The 15,185-nt window shown below is 38.9% G+C and overlaps 2 protein-coding genes across 5 annotated transcripts in view; one reads left to right on the top strand and one right to left on the bottom strand.

The window, feature by feature from the left end:
- The window catches only part of sbno2b (strawberry notch homolog 2b), a 34,108-nt gene extending 18,928 nt beyond the window's left edge, over positions 1–15,180 (bottom strand). For 2 of the 4 annotated variants that reach the window (XM_072438475.1, XM_072438476.1), the window contains exons 1-3: positions 14,975–15,180; positions 14,458–14,546; positions 9,741–9,870 (exon numbers count right to left, since the gene is read on the bottom strand). In XM_072438475.1, the coding sequence (XP_072294576.1) occupies positions 9,741–9,870; positions 14,458–14,546; positions 14,975–15,082 (327 nt within the window). In that variant the 5' untranslated portion in view covers positions 15,083–15,180. Of the gene's footprint in view, positions 1–2,585; positions 2,916–9,740; positions 9,871–10,142; positions 10,202–14,457; positions 14,547–14,974 lie in introns of those variants that run through there. The other 2 variants (XM_072438477.1, XM_072438478.1) reach the window with 2 other exon arrangements.
- The window catches only part of polr2eb (RNA polymerase II, I and III subunit E, b), a 311,979-nt gene that overhangs the window by 57,685 nt on the left and 239,109 nt on the right, over positions 1–15,185 (top strand). The window lies entirely within an intron of this gene.

The raw sequence follows: 15,185 nt of genomic DNA, 5'->3' as shown, positions 1-15,185 counted from the left end.
GACCTCCACACGGTTGCGGTGGAAATATTTGAGCACACAAAAGTAAATCAAAAGATCAGAAAGAGAGTGGGCACGAAATACAGTCGGACAGAAATACAGAAGTGAAATGAGGAACTCTAAATGAGGCGCTCTAATTAGCTCTAATTTAGGGGACGTCTATTTTTTGATTGGGATCTAAATCATTGATGTTTGTTTATAGGGTATTATCTCAATTCTCCAGACTCTTAAATGGACATTTGCAAAATGTAGATCAAGTTTCCACTGTCTTTTTGTGTTTCGGGAAAATGTTATGTTGACTGTTAGTGGACAAGAGCGACGGAAAAGATGGCATCGGGTGCATGAGAAGAACGTCTCGGGAGTTGGGGTTGGTGCGTCTGTGATTGTGAGCTGACGGGGAATATTGGAGAATAAGTGGTGGAATTTTTGATGGACAAGAACAAATCATACAAAACTATTTATCACAAAACTTGTATGTGTTTTATGTTGTATTGTCTACATCTTTTTTCAGCAAGAAAGGTGCTGATATAAAAAAAAAAAAAAAAACTTTAATTAGTATTATTGATTTATTTGTAGAGGTTTTGTGAACACAATAAAAAAACATCTTTAAAAAGTTGTCATCGTAATTTAAAATTGTAATAGTTTAATGATTACACACTATTTGGAACGCAACCCTGTAACTTTTGAAAACTAAAACCAACTGGTGAAAGCATAAATACACAGAACATTTGTCTGAACATGAACCATATTTAAAAAACCTCTCCTATGCAGTTAAATGTGGCTAACAGTTATGTTTGAAGACAGTATAAAGGTGGGAGTGTGCGTGCTTGTGGGCTGGAGGTCATATAAGGCTGTGCTGGAGGACACTTTGGAGTCTAAAGTGCCCCTTTTGACAAAAATGCTCCACAAACCGTGTGAGTTTGAGCGTTGACGCAAGACGCTTTGTGAGTCATGCACTAAAGTAAACGCTAAAAAGAGCTATGACAAAGAAAACAAAAATATCTTACAATCAGAAAAGCAAACTGGATTTATGATATTTTTGTGCCAACTGACAACAGCTACCGTACTCTGTGTATTTTTAACTACAACTACAATAACCTATAACAAAGAAAACCCTACTTGAACTGAGGATACTAAAAATACCCTCTTCTGGACACTTTTACTTCATGCAACGGTCAAATTCAGTGTTTCTCACACTTCAAAATATAAACAGTTGCATCAGAATGTACATATGCGAGGTCAAATGTGGGACGGTGGCGGTGGGAACAAGATATCATCAGTCCAAAAGTCTATAGTGAATGTTAAGCAGGTTGGTAAATTCTAATGGTTGATAAAACAGCATAATAAGTTATAAGTTATGATATCTAGCTTGAGAAAGGCTTCAATAACTGTGCATGGAAATTTGCAATATGATTCCTCCTAAAACTGATATTTTACTGGGACACCATAAGGGTTTTGACAAATATCACAGATTTCAGAACATAATGCTTAGAAATGAGTCTATTTTTCAGTGCATTTTCTTACGCGCTCTCTCCTGTGGAAATGCTTCACTGGCAGTGTTTATTGACTTCCCGTAAGCTGCACGGCAAAGTCACACTTTAATGCAATACCAGGAAACAATGTGTGTAGACTGTAGACCACCATGACGCTGCCAAGCTGTAAAACCTGTCCAGGGGCTTGCTGAGATATCACACTAAACTTTCAACAAAAGCTCGAAAGTGCCATTGTTCCCGGTTATTGTATCGCCTTTTGAAAGAAGTCCTGACTGTGCAGTTTAACAACCTCATGAAAATATCCATGTACAATAGAAAAGAAATCCAGGAGCGGCTGCATAGAAGTCAATAGACAAAAGTTGCGATCTGATCTGATCTTTAAAAACAATAGATGGCCTACGCAGCGCTGTCTGAACGTTGAGTGGCGTTTAGCGTGACAAGATATCAGGCGGCGCACTTACTGGAAATCAGCAGTGAGGAGGACCATCATTTGTCATAGTTCCTGGGCAAGAATGAGAGAGGAGCGCTGGGTGACTAATACATCCACAGAACAAGGCATTAAACCTACTGTGTTTAAAGCTACTGTTATTGACAAAAGATACAAGAGGAAGTCATGAAGACAATTCAGTAACAATGGTAGAAGTTCAGTGTAAACGCCAGTAATAACGTGATATTTGTGACGCTTGTGATAGAGTGCACTGGCTCAGGATAAAAACTGACTGTATTCCACCTTTCACGGGTAAAAAAAACAACAACACATTGATCAGTGATGCTCAAATGTCTCAAATCGATTAAGAAAAGATTTAGCTTTCCGCATACTACCAACTCTTAACCAGGTGAGAGGACGAGAATATGACGAGAACCGGTCAAAAACAGGACTTAACAATAGCCCCAATTGGAACCGAATCGAGGTATTAGAAGTATTAGTAAAGCTGTCCATGTTATACAATTTTAATCAAACAAATTGTATAATTAGATTCTGTTTCTAAATTCAATGGGCTTGTCCTGCCCCACAAAAGCTTATCTTTCCTCTGCGTGTTCACTATTGACAGCACATAAACACTGTCTGACCCAAACACTGTGGGTGGTTTGTACCTTAGGCAGCGGGCGTCCCAGTTGTGCGTACAGTTTAGTCCAGAGGTGCATGAGAGACATGGGTCCAGCGCAGCTCGTCCCTCACACCTGGTCCATGGGATGTTCTCTACAGCTGAGGCCGGGCCCTGCTCCTGTCCCTGGGTCTTTCCTGCCGCACATCTGCCTGAAGCCCCTCTCTCTCTCTCTCACTCACTCTCACCCACTCTCACACTCTCTCTCTCACGCTCTCCTCTGGTACGTGGTCTACAACATGCTCCCTGCTTCACCCGCTCATGCATGGACACTCAGGTGTTTGCACAGAGCTTCAGTCATAGTGATAGTGGACGCGTCCCAGTGCGCTCAAGGTGCTGTGGAGTGTGATTGGTGAGAGAGAGAGAGAGAGAGAGTGGGGAGGAGGAGGGGAGAGCAGGGCAGCAGAGGGAGGGAGGAGGGGAGGAGCTTTCAGGAAATGATGCTTTTGTTGGTAAGTGACTAGAGTTACTGGCAGTCAGGCCCATTTTACTGTACATGGTGTAACTCAACCGCATTTGTAGTGTAAACAGTGTTACACTGAGGAGCTGGCCATGGCTCACACGCTCCAAATTTAATAGGCCCGTTCCACTGTTTAATGATTATTCATTTAGAGAGTGACTTTAGGCTTGACCCTGTGCCGACTTCGTCCTCTGCGTGGGGTCCATCTCTGTCTGTGCTGGGGCCGCTCTTCTGCTTAGAGGTGCTAACGCTAATGAGAAAGCTAACAATTCAGCTAATTAGTCAAGTGGAGAGATGAAGCCCAATGCTAACAGGCAAGCATTGACAAAAGATGACTTTATATATACTTTTTATACATTTTTGGTTAGGGGTGGGGGATATTGATAGAAATTAATATGATAGTCAGATGGTATTATGTCAATCTAAACGTATTAGCTCTGGTTTACTTATCAGACAATTGTGAAATGTTTGTAAAATGAATCACAAAAGATCAGAAATATCACCTTATACCCTTACTTGAGAGTTTTTTCAGTTTTATTTCTAATCAGCTCTGCCTGTATCATTTTTTCTATACATGTCTGATGATATCGTCAAAATGATACATATCTTCAAAACAAACAATATTCACTATATTATCTAAATTTCGATTCATTGCCCACCTCTTTCTTGGGTTAAATAGTGTGGCATGTGACAGCACAGAGTTAACAGAGTTAGCAGTACTTGAGGCTAACAAGTGGCAAATTCCATTATTTATCAGTATGATGGGAACAAAAGGCGTAGTTTGGAATAAGAATATTCCGGGAAACGAACGGCAAATGGGGCATTTCAACAACTCACAGAAGCAGATCAAACACAGAGTTTGGGAGACAGATTTGTCCTAATGTCATTTTGCAAGCTGCCATCATAAAAGTGTAAATTGGGGTATTTAACCAGTAGAAATAACATGATTTGTCTGATTCCATAGAAGTCTATAGCGTTCCCATTTGCAGAGTTTCCAGGAAGATGTGACGGCGCAGGAGGACGGTAAGGTGGTAGCGTCATGTCCATCTGCGCTGGACGGAGGAGACAGAGGCAGGAGACGGAGCGGCGCCCGACCGTTGTGTCATCCTGAACAAAGATATGAGTGGGAATCCTCCGAATGAAGTGTGTGTGAGAGGACCACGGTCACAGGGAGGCAGCAGAGACGTGAATAATTGATGAGCCTCTTAAGAACGCACCACTAACACATTTACCTCATGACATCACTGTTATCAGGAGGAAATGAAGCCAAGGCAAACACCACTGCCATTCATAGACTTCCATGGAAAACTGAGACTCAAGTAAACAATATTTGAGTGAGAAGAGAGTCCAAGCTGCACATGAAGATGAGAATGTGAAAGCTACAAGAAACAAAATGAAAGTGCATTTTAAATGGTCAGAAAAGCATTTAGGTAACAGAATGCGCTCTCCAAACAACAACATATCCTCGAGGAGAAATTCTGACATTTCAGGCAATCACTTAACTGAATAAAATATATATATATATATATATATATATATATATATATTTTTTTTTTTTAATGAATAAATTAGAAGCATTTAAAATAGAATTGTCTGTGCTTTTAAATGCAGATTGTGTTGTCTTTTCTTAAATGTTTTAAAATGTGTGAGCTGCACCCTTGGAAATGAGCTCTCGATCCTCACCTGGTTAAATATAGGTAAATACAAAATAAATACATAAATAAGTAATTATGATTTTAAAATGAAGGTGTTTAAAAAGGTTTTCATGTTGAACTGTATCCGTGTGTTCATGCACAAAGGACACAATAAAATCTGCTAATTAACTTAATTGTAGAAAATACAAAGGTTTCTGACACACTCCACGGAGCTCAAACCAGACAAACCTGAATACTTTATCTGCCCGGAATACACAAGAACCTTTTTACAGGATTATTTCCAGCATCCAGATATGAACAGTCAAAAGAAATCTGATTAAATGTTATATTTTCCATAATGGGCGAGTTCCAATTTATAAACTGAAGATTATTATAATAACACAATGCAGCTAATGCTAATGAAGTGGTAAGCCAAAGAAAGTAAGAGTCGCAGCCGTGTTCTGTGTGTGTGTGTGTGTGTGTCTGTCTGTGTGTGTGTCTGTCTGTGTGTGTGTCTGCGTGTGTAGGTGTGTGTCAGTGTGTGTGTGTCTGCGTGTGTGTGTGTCTGCGTGTGTGTGTGTGTCTGTCTGTCTGTGTGTGTGTGTGTGTGTCTGTCTGTGTGTGTGTCTGCGTGTGTAGGTGTGTGTCAGTGTGTGTGTGTGTCTGCGTGTGTGTGTGTCTGCGTGTGTGTGTGTCTGCGTGTGTGTGTGTCTGCGTGTGTGTGTGTGTGTGTGTGTGTGCGTGCGTGTGTGTCTGCGTGCGTGTGTGTGCGTGCGTGTGTGTCTGCGTGTGTGCGTGTGTGTGTGTGTGTGTGTGTGCGTGCGTGTGTGTGTGTGTGTGTGTGTGTCTGCGTGCGTGCGTGCGTGCGCGTGCGTGTGTGTGAAGGACTGTGTTCACGTGCTGAGGTTAGCCAAAGTGGTTAGAGAATGACTTTGGGTTTATGCTCTTCCAGTAATCTCTGTTTTCACTGATCTGTAAAAACATTTACTTTTTTAAAATCCACAAATGACACGATGAAAACTGGAGACAAGTGTGTGCGTCTGGATTGAAGCAAGAGCAGCGGTGAGCACTGTGGTCGGTAGCTATGCATGACTTTATGTGAACTGTTCAATCTTAGACAACAATCCCTTTTTTGTACAGGGAAATGTGCAGGAAAGACGTATCCATTTAATGTTTTTATGCTTTCAGAAAGGTTTTATTGCCATTGTCAGTGAACAAAATTCACGAGCTAGGAACTTGCTTCGGTGGTATTAGCTGCCACATCAAACAATGAATAAAGTAAAACATTTGGACCTTGCTAAGATAAATAATATGTAAGAATAAAAATAATTGGCTTAAATACAATGTATTTGCAAGATCAGAGCAACAGTGCAAACTAGCAGTGCATGTTAGCAAAGTGATGTTTCTTTTCTTGTTTTATCTCTAGTGTTAGGATTTGACACAGTTTTTCTGGAAATATAAATGTAATGTTTTGCTTTGGGTGTGAGAGTTGGCTCCTAGTGAAACAAAGTAACAATTAATCAAATATAGGAAACTTTTCTAATGGGTGTGTGCGTGACACTTCTCTGGTAGGATATGGTCAGGTGAATTACTCGGTAAGGACTCTCTTTCTTTAGGTGTACTTTTTATTTCTTTTAAAAAAATTACTAAATACCGTTAAAAGCTATAATGTTTGTAAATTGAGACTACTTGTGATGATAGAAATAATAGATATTACAGTGTTGTGTACATAAATAAACAGATAGAAAGCATCAGTTTGGGACTGGTAATCAGTGACTTGATGATATCTGTTGTATTAGAGTTTAGGGTTGTCAAAAGTAGAGACAAAAACCAGACTAAGTGATACTAAAACAAAAATAAAGTATCAAAACTAGATTCTCATTTGAACAAGTATTGATAATTACTTCAGTAAAAAAAAAAAAGAACAAAATTGGACTTTATCTATAAACATATTTACATTGCAATATTAAAGAACACTATTATTTTGTGTTACCTTCAATGGTATAAAAAAGAGCGTTTTTTTTTTTGTGGTTTCGAGCCTTTTCCTTAGTATCGTAATCAAGTTTGTATCATCATGATTCGCGACGACACTATTAGAGAGTTTATTCATTATTATTTCATGTCTACTTTCAAAACTTGATTGTCAGCGGACTTAATATATCACAGAACACGTAAAAAAAGCTGAAAAAATAGCCTATAATATTTATTTCTTCCAGATTGTTAGTACAAAATGGACATCCAAAGAGATGGCTGGGTCACTTGGGACATATCACGTCTAAAATGTAAACTATTACTAAACCCTTTCGATAAACTTCCTGTCCACGCGCCGCCGCTGAACGCAGAGCAACTTAGACAAACTCTGAAATGAGACAGAAATACTTTACATTGCGTGAGGGAAACAGCTGATCCCGGGACCAGGACGCTAACTATGGCGTCATGACTGTGATATTTGGACAGCCCAGTGCCACATGTGTAAAGGGGGAAGGGAGGAGGTACAGGGTTAGTCACGATGCCCTCATGACTTACATTCTGCCTGCATGCTTCACGTGGACGAGGGAGGCACAGCTGAGAAAGCAGAAACACAAGCGACCAGTTCTCCCATCCAAAGCAAAACATTGCAAACATGTCTACGGAAAAACACAGGGCCAGATCCAAACAGGAGTGATAAAAGGAGGGGGTGGAAAAAACTATTGTAGAAGAATTCAGAAAGCCCACTAATAAAGTACTTTTGCCCCTTTAAAAGAAAAATTAACTAATATCTAAGCCACCTTTTTGGAACTGCTTTTAATCTACTGTTTAGTCTACCTATAAATGTACTGCAGAATGTGTAGTTAGAATGTTCTTGAAACTGACTGTTATTATCAATTGTCCCGATAAAGCGCTTTGTAAATCAAATGTATTATTATTATTTTGTCCAAAAAATCTTTTGTGGCTTTTGTTTCAGATATCTTTCGCAATGATAATATAAAAAGCTCAATTGTAAATAATTCCCCTAAAATATGTTTAATAAATCACCTTTCCGTCACAAAAATATGTGGGAAAGGTTTCTTGTGTGTTTGTACAAAGAATACTTTGGTAAACCTTATATTTGCAGAGGGATTGTGTAAAGAAAAGAAGAGTGAAGCTGACATATCAGGAAGAGAAAATAAGGGGAAACCCAGATGAATCACAACCTCCATGACACAGATCATGTGACATGGATGACCAATGTGAACAGAGGACAAGTCGATTACTGCTTTTCTAATAATAATGCCTGTATCTTTCCAGAAGCCCAACTTAAACCACACCTGAGAGGCAAACAGGAAATAAAAGTCTGTCTATTTCCTTTATCTGGTGCCAATCAGTCTGATATTGAATTACACATCTGAAACAATGTGTATTACTATACAAAAGACAGAACCACAGTGTGTCACTAAACAAGAACAATGTACTTCAATATACCTACATCAAACCAAAAGAGAAAACAAATACAGCAATGGACTCTGATGTCAGCTAAAATACTAGGATAACGCTCATACAACATCTAGATCTGGATAAGATGTCAGGTTTCGGGGCGAGGAGGACCAGAATCCCTGCTGCAATGTGTGCGAACCTGGTCAAGAACTACCTCTGTATAGGTCCAATTTATTTTTTCTTTGAAAATTTTGTTGAAGCGGCTTTTATTCAGGAGCGCTCTATAGCCCAAAAAGTACAGTACTTAAAAATCCTACTATGTGATTTCCATTTTTTTTCCAGATTCTGTCTCACACAGTGGGAATGCACCTACGGTGAACATTTCAGACTCCTCCATCATTTCTAAGTGGGAGAACTTGCAAAAAACGCAGGGTGTTCTAATACTTACTTTCGTCACTGTAACAGTGACGCACAACATGAAGAAATACTGGAGGTTCACATGAAAAATGCATAATAAATAAATATGTGTATACCGGTATATGTCATATCTATGTGCTGTCGTGACACATATTCATGTGCAATTACTGTCGGGATCACATGCAATGGTATTATTTATTTATTTGTCTATGGGAGTTTTTATTTATTTATAGGAGATCTTCTACTGAAAGTGTTTTTCAGACTTCCTATAAGTGATCTGTTCTTCTGTATCTACCTCTGTATCTTCCTGCGTTGCACCAATGAAATTTCCCCATGTGGGACAATAAAGGAATATCTCATCTTATCTTATCTTATCTTATATGGTGCATGATGGGGGTCACCGCAGGGCCACACTATACTTCTACTTGGAGTTGTTGAGTACTGGGTAAATTAATTTCAATATTGCCAAAGTTTCTCCTTTTCTAACAAAGTGACTTTAGGTAATGAGAGTATTTGTCTTAACTATTACTGTAAAATGACTTTTCATTAGACAAAACATTTAGAAAACGTTATATTCTAACAAATTTTGAATAATCCATTAAAGCTGCCTCTTTCCTGAGCCATAATAATATGACTAAAATGCATTATTCATTGAGAATAATGGGGTCCATTTACACGGTGGTTCTGCTCCACTTGTTTCACACTATATTTACAGTTCTGGCCTGGTGTTGAACCAGGAGCAGCAGGGCTTTTCTCTGCCTGTGATCACTGCACTGAAGCTCCCGCCTGTGACTCCCACTGAAAACCCATCATTAAAACTATTGTGTTTAAAACTGGACCATAATAGCCTCATCAGCTCGGCACAAAAGGACATCACATTAAAAGGCCACTGGTGCGTATCATTACAACTGCCTTGAGTCACAAAGAATTGCCTTTAGAGCAATATGCAAATGTAGAGTCAGACAGCAGTTTAACAGCAGGCTGTGCACAACAATATTACTCTGCATATTTAACTCTTACAGAAAAACAAAGACACTGGTGGATTAGTTATCTCAGAAGGTGCATGAGGAAGTGCGGGGCTGAATTGTGTTTGATGAACATCGTGTTAGGACAGGACTGGGATAGGTAAAGTACTACAGTGGTCTAGACTCTGATCTGCGGCTTACGACTGCGTTTCACGCTCATGAAAGTTCTGCGTGGGAGCAGAGAAACCAAAGAGAATCCAAACAAACGCACTGACCTGGGTGAAGTCTCCGTTTCTAGGGAGGGCCATGCTGGAGAAGTCCACGTCGGAGAAGCCCATGTACATGTCCATGTGCACCTCCGGGACTGGAGTGCTGCTGCTGCTGCTGCTGTTCAGGTGGTATTGCCTTCACAAGGAAATGAGAGAGGTGATTAAAGTACAAACTCATCTACTACAAAACTACTACTACAGCAAAGACAAATAGTTTTCTGAATTAAAACCATTCGAGCACATTAAGGACAGGTTATTTTGTTTGTACCATTCTTCCACAAAGCGTCTCATGACACTTTATTGTCTAACAGTATCCGGCGGTAACTTACACACACCAATCATAAAACAAGTCACAATAAGGAAGAATTAATGAAACAATGATAGGAATTAGACAAAAAACATTCCTACCCTTTCTGACATTCAGTGCTCCAAAGTTCCTTAACACAAAGCATTTTCCTCTCACGCAGCAACAAATCTATGTCCAAATGTTTTCGTTTCTTGTCAAGTGCAAGTCATCCTGAGAGAATGCCACACGACAGATAGTAACAAGAGCACACTCAAAAGGAAAGTAAAACCACCCTCACTGTATCTACCACAGTGACACCCGCGTCTGCTCAGCCAATCACATGCCAGGACTCCGGCTCAGAGGGATTGAGCCCGGTCAAAGCCATTCAATGGGATTTGGAAGCGTGTTCCTCAACATGGACCAAAGATCAGCGAGGATTCAAGTTCAACCTCCAACAAAGATGACAAGTCGGCATGAGTCAGAACATACAAGATACTACAGAAAAGCACACAGCGTCATTACAGAAAAGCACTTGTATTAAGTTACCATGGTTTATATAACAATATTATCACCTTTGTGACCAATGATGTTCAATGGGGTTCGAGCTATGGCAACAGTCAGACGATTTTATGGCAATTACGCAATTCATATCTGTATAATTAATCTTTTGAATGGGGAAAAGTCCTCATAAAGTTCTTCAAATTAGAAAGGAATCATCTGCCAGAAACACATGAATTAGCACATTTTGAAAAGCGGTTGCTCAAAGGAACAATTAAAATCCACAACTAGAAGTAAGTGACATATTACGTAAAAGATATGGTCAAAATAGTTGTTTTAAGATACATTTTAATTAAGTGTAGTATTGAGTGGATCATAAGACGACTATTAAAAAGCTGCAAAAGAGTGTATAATTTAAAAAAAGAAACTTGATATTCCAATTATGTTTTGGAATTATTAGGTATCATCCAATGCACGATAAAATCCTTTTAAAATAGGGATGTTAAGATTATTTGGTTAATTGATAATTGTGATTCTAGAGGTCACAGTATAATCGTAAAACCTAAAAGATATTGAATGATGATTTTAGAATTAAAACTTAAAATTAAAATGATTACTGTTATTACATAAAGCTGGTCACATAATAGAGCAATGGAGCAGCTCTATTAGACAATGTGAATAACATTGTTGACATCCCTATAAACAGCGCTGAAGTCCTTTAGCTGATGAACGGCCAATGGTGTCTTATTTTGTTTAAATTGATTGACTAACTATTTCATTAGGATTATAAGGATTTAAAAGGACAACAGCAGAAACGAGACAGCATGGGGTGAATTAAATGTACAGTTAAATCTGCACTTTCACGTATTATGATGCCGTTGACTGTATAGATATTTGCAAGATCCTGATACATTTGAGAGTGTTTGATGGAGCCATTTCCCCTTTTAGTCGATGAATCATTAAAAAGGGCATGTTTTCAGTTGATCAAGAACTTCTTCAGTCTTAGTCCTTCTCATAAGAACAGCCAACAGCATTACCAGCTTATGGACGGTGCCAAATAGTCGAGTCAATTTTATGTTTGCAATAAATCCCACTAATCTAACTTCAGTCACACTCTTCAAAACCAAAAGTATCCCAAGCGGAAATCCCCTCCTTTTGCCGCTGCCGTCAACAATGACACAGAGATGATACGCAACAGTCTGTTTAAGCTCCTTCTGACATCACAGGAGTGCCGGACACTGTTGTTGACAAGTACAAATCAGTAAACAACTTCTTTTTATTATGCTATCATCTGTCATCTCACAATTCATAACTCTGAGCAAAGCTGGAGGTGTGCAAGTATTTCGTTGTGGTTGCCTCAGTAACACAGCCGTTTAATGAACTTGCTGTATTTGGCTTTTAACAGCGTTGAACTTGATCATGTAAGACTTTGTAATTGAAAGTGCAAAGCAAAACTGTGTGTAATTAAAATGGGGATTCATCATAGTGCAAAGTGATATAAATGTTTATTCTCTTTTTGTATTTTCAGTTCATTGTTACAGAAAAGAAGAGGTAGTATAAATACAAAGCATGCCCAGCATACTTGATGGATCAGCAGTAGTGTAATTAGTAACACGGTTTCACTCACGTCAATTTGCACCCACAAACTCACTCTTACTTTCCAATTAAGAAACGTGTGCATCGCCTCCTACGACAGAGGCTTGAACAGTGAGTCAAGTTTTTTGGAAGGAAAAGTCCATATTTGGCCAACACATCCAATTTGATATATTCAAGTTTTGTGAATCTGTTGACTAGAAAAACATTTCACTGGGCATTCTTTCATATTGTATAGTGTGAACCTTGGCAGAGTTCACAAGTGATTCCTGTTTTTTTTTTTCTTTGTTCATTTTGATTTACTGTACATAAAATATTCACCTCAGCAAGCACTACTAAAAGCACTGTGAACTACAGTTATGTGAGATTGCGTGAAAATACCAAACTACAGGCTCGTTCACATCCTTCACTGGTGTCATATGATCTATTTACTCGATGCTTGTTCCTTAAAACCACGTGAGCAGACAACTGAAGGCTGGAGTTAAATCAATTAAATTTCAACTGTAAAATAGTCAGTTCATAGCCAACAATCCTGGAAGAAAGGCCCCAAGAGCTTTGAGGGGGAAAAGCAGATTAATATCTATTGTTTCCTCCAAAAGATGTTTTAAACTGAAATTCTGAAATCTGCTTGTTTGGTTCAGTCGATTGTGGGTTTGGTCACATCGTTTGCCGACGCAGATAAACATGATGTCAGAAATTCCACTTTTCAAGTGAACCTGAAAACCACAGGCTGCGCTCTCTCATTACATTCTGAAGCTCTGAACTCACAACAGAAAAGAAAATCCATCCATCCATTTTCTACCGCTTGTTCCCTTTCAGGGTCGCGGGTGACTGGAGCCTATCCCAGTGACTTCGGGCCTTAGGCGGGGTACACCCTGGACAGTGGCCAACTTGTCGCAGGGCCAGAAAAGAAAATATGTGTTTAAATTTTGTGTTGCACTAAAAAAAAAGTGATAGGGACTTTTAAACAATATTTGCTTACTTTTTATATTCCTGCAAAAAGCAAGGCAATAAAAAACACAGGATGCAATAAAACAAATGTGTGTGAAAACTGAATTAAAGAAGATCAAAGGTCACCAAGTTTATTGCCTCCCAAACCACTCGACTGCAAGCTGCTAGATCTGCTCATCATTACAGTACAGTAACACTATTCTAGCGTGCCATGATCAAACACTGAACATAACTGCTGACTGGGCTGTGACTGTGACAGGCTTATAATGTGAAAAAAGCATTGCTCAGAAAGCGGTTATGTCCCAAAGCTGATTATAAAATGCACCTGTAGCAATTGAAATGACTGATGACTAACTATTTAGTTTTTATCTTATTCTATTAACCTTTATTTAACCAGGTAGAATAACCTTTTGCCATAAAAGGGTGATTAAGGGTGACCTGGGCCAAAGTGGAAACATGTACACATTTAAACAGGAGTCATTTATTAACTATTAAAACAGAACTACATTTATCTTGTGCTTCAGCAGAACTAGTGCAGAAAGTACTATTATTTTGTGTTGAAAGTGTCAGTCTATTGTATTAAACCTTTACTGATCCAGGCAGGTCGATTGGGAACTAATCCTCATTTACAACAATGAACTGCTCAAGAAACAGCAACACAACGAACAGAACGACACATAATGTACAGATAAAACATTCAATCTTGAAGAGTTTTAGTCATTTTAGTATAGTGACACTAGTTAAGAGTAATCAGTGTCTTGTCAAGGCAGGCACCAGCCCACCCACCACAGGAAACAAATAAAGAGTCTTCTGACACAAGGCAAATAAAGACACACTGTATATACTTGTATGCCTTATTTTGCAGACTTAAGTGCATATGACAGGTTCTCATGGTTTCTCACAGTTTAAATGATCATTTAACAAAACAAAGGTGTTATCAGATCTTATTATTTGTCAAATCCTAACTATTGTGAACTGAATATGTATTTTGACCCTTGCTTACAATACGGTTGCTAGTAACAGTAGTGGAATTACCTCTACCCATGTCACATCTGCTGCTCCTGCCCAACCAGGAAGTAACATTATAAACTCACATTGGGAAAATCAAGTGTTGAGTAAAACATGAAATCACGTTCACTATGTTTCAGTGGAATGTGTATTATAACCTGTCATACGCCCTTTAGGACGGATGCAGTGAGAGAGTAACTTACAGTCAAAACAGAGAACGTGTTTCTCAGGTGTGAACAGAAACTCTTGTGGTTGTGGTTTGATTGGAACATTTCACAGTCCTTTAATGCCAAATCAACACACATTTAGTACTGAAACATCTCACCCTGATCCATCCAGGGGGATGTGATGATTTTGAAACTGTTTTGATATTTCTGTAGAACTTACTGGTTTCCAGATGGCATAGGGCAGTGTATGCTGTATCCATTAGACTGCGAGTAGGGCACCCAGGAGCCAGAGGAGGCGAACAATGAACTCTGGAACACAGAATAACACAGTTAAACAATTATTTCTATTGTACATCACAAAAAGTCTTTTCAATTACATTTTAACCAAAATAAAAAATGAAAAATATAAATATAAATATAGTGACTAAAAACTTCTAGATTGATTCTATATTTACAAATAAAGTATATTATTGATGAAAATTTGAAATTGTTTAATCTTTTTTATGTTGATTTATTAATGTTGCTGTCTTTGTTATAAAAAGTATTTTTGTATGTGTTTTTGACTCAAGTTGGCAAGTGATAAATGGTAAAAGTGGTAAAAAAATCTGTTTTACTGTTTCAACATCCATGAGTCATTCTGAATAGGATTTGTACCAGTTGCTGTAAATGGCATGTTTTTTCACTTGATGAACAAAGATTGAATTAGGAGTAAATTAGGATTAGGTTCTGCGTGTTACCTCCATGTTGGATGGGGGCGTGGAGAACAGGCTGCTGTCCAGCTGAGGGCCGTCTGGATGCAGGTAGCTCTCCCCGTCCATGGCCAGCGCTGAGGGCAGGGTCGGCATCAGGCTTCACACATGACGAGCGGCTCAGTCTCACTACACTCCACCACAACGCTGTGCCTAGAAGGAGTTCTAAAAGGGGCAGATGCTATCCATGATCTGGAGG

This window comes from Eucyclogobius newberryi, unplaced genomic scaffold (assembly GCF_026437365.1).
Source record: "Eucyclogobius newberryi isolate DKJ021-1_F unplaced genomic scaffold, fEucNew1.0.hap1 SCAF_9, whole genome shotgun sequence".
Taxonomy (NCBI): domain Eukaryota; kingdom Metazoa; phylum Chordata; class Actinopteri; order Gobiiformes; family Gobiidae; genus Eucyclogobius; species Eucyclogobius newberryi.
The sequence above is the reverse complement of the archived record's forward strand: the minus strand, read 5'-3'. Positions and strand labels throughout refer to the sequence as shown.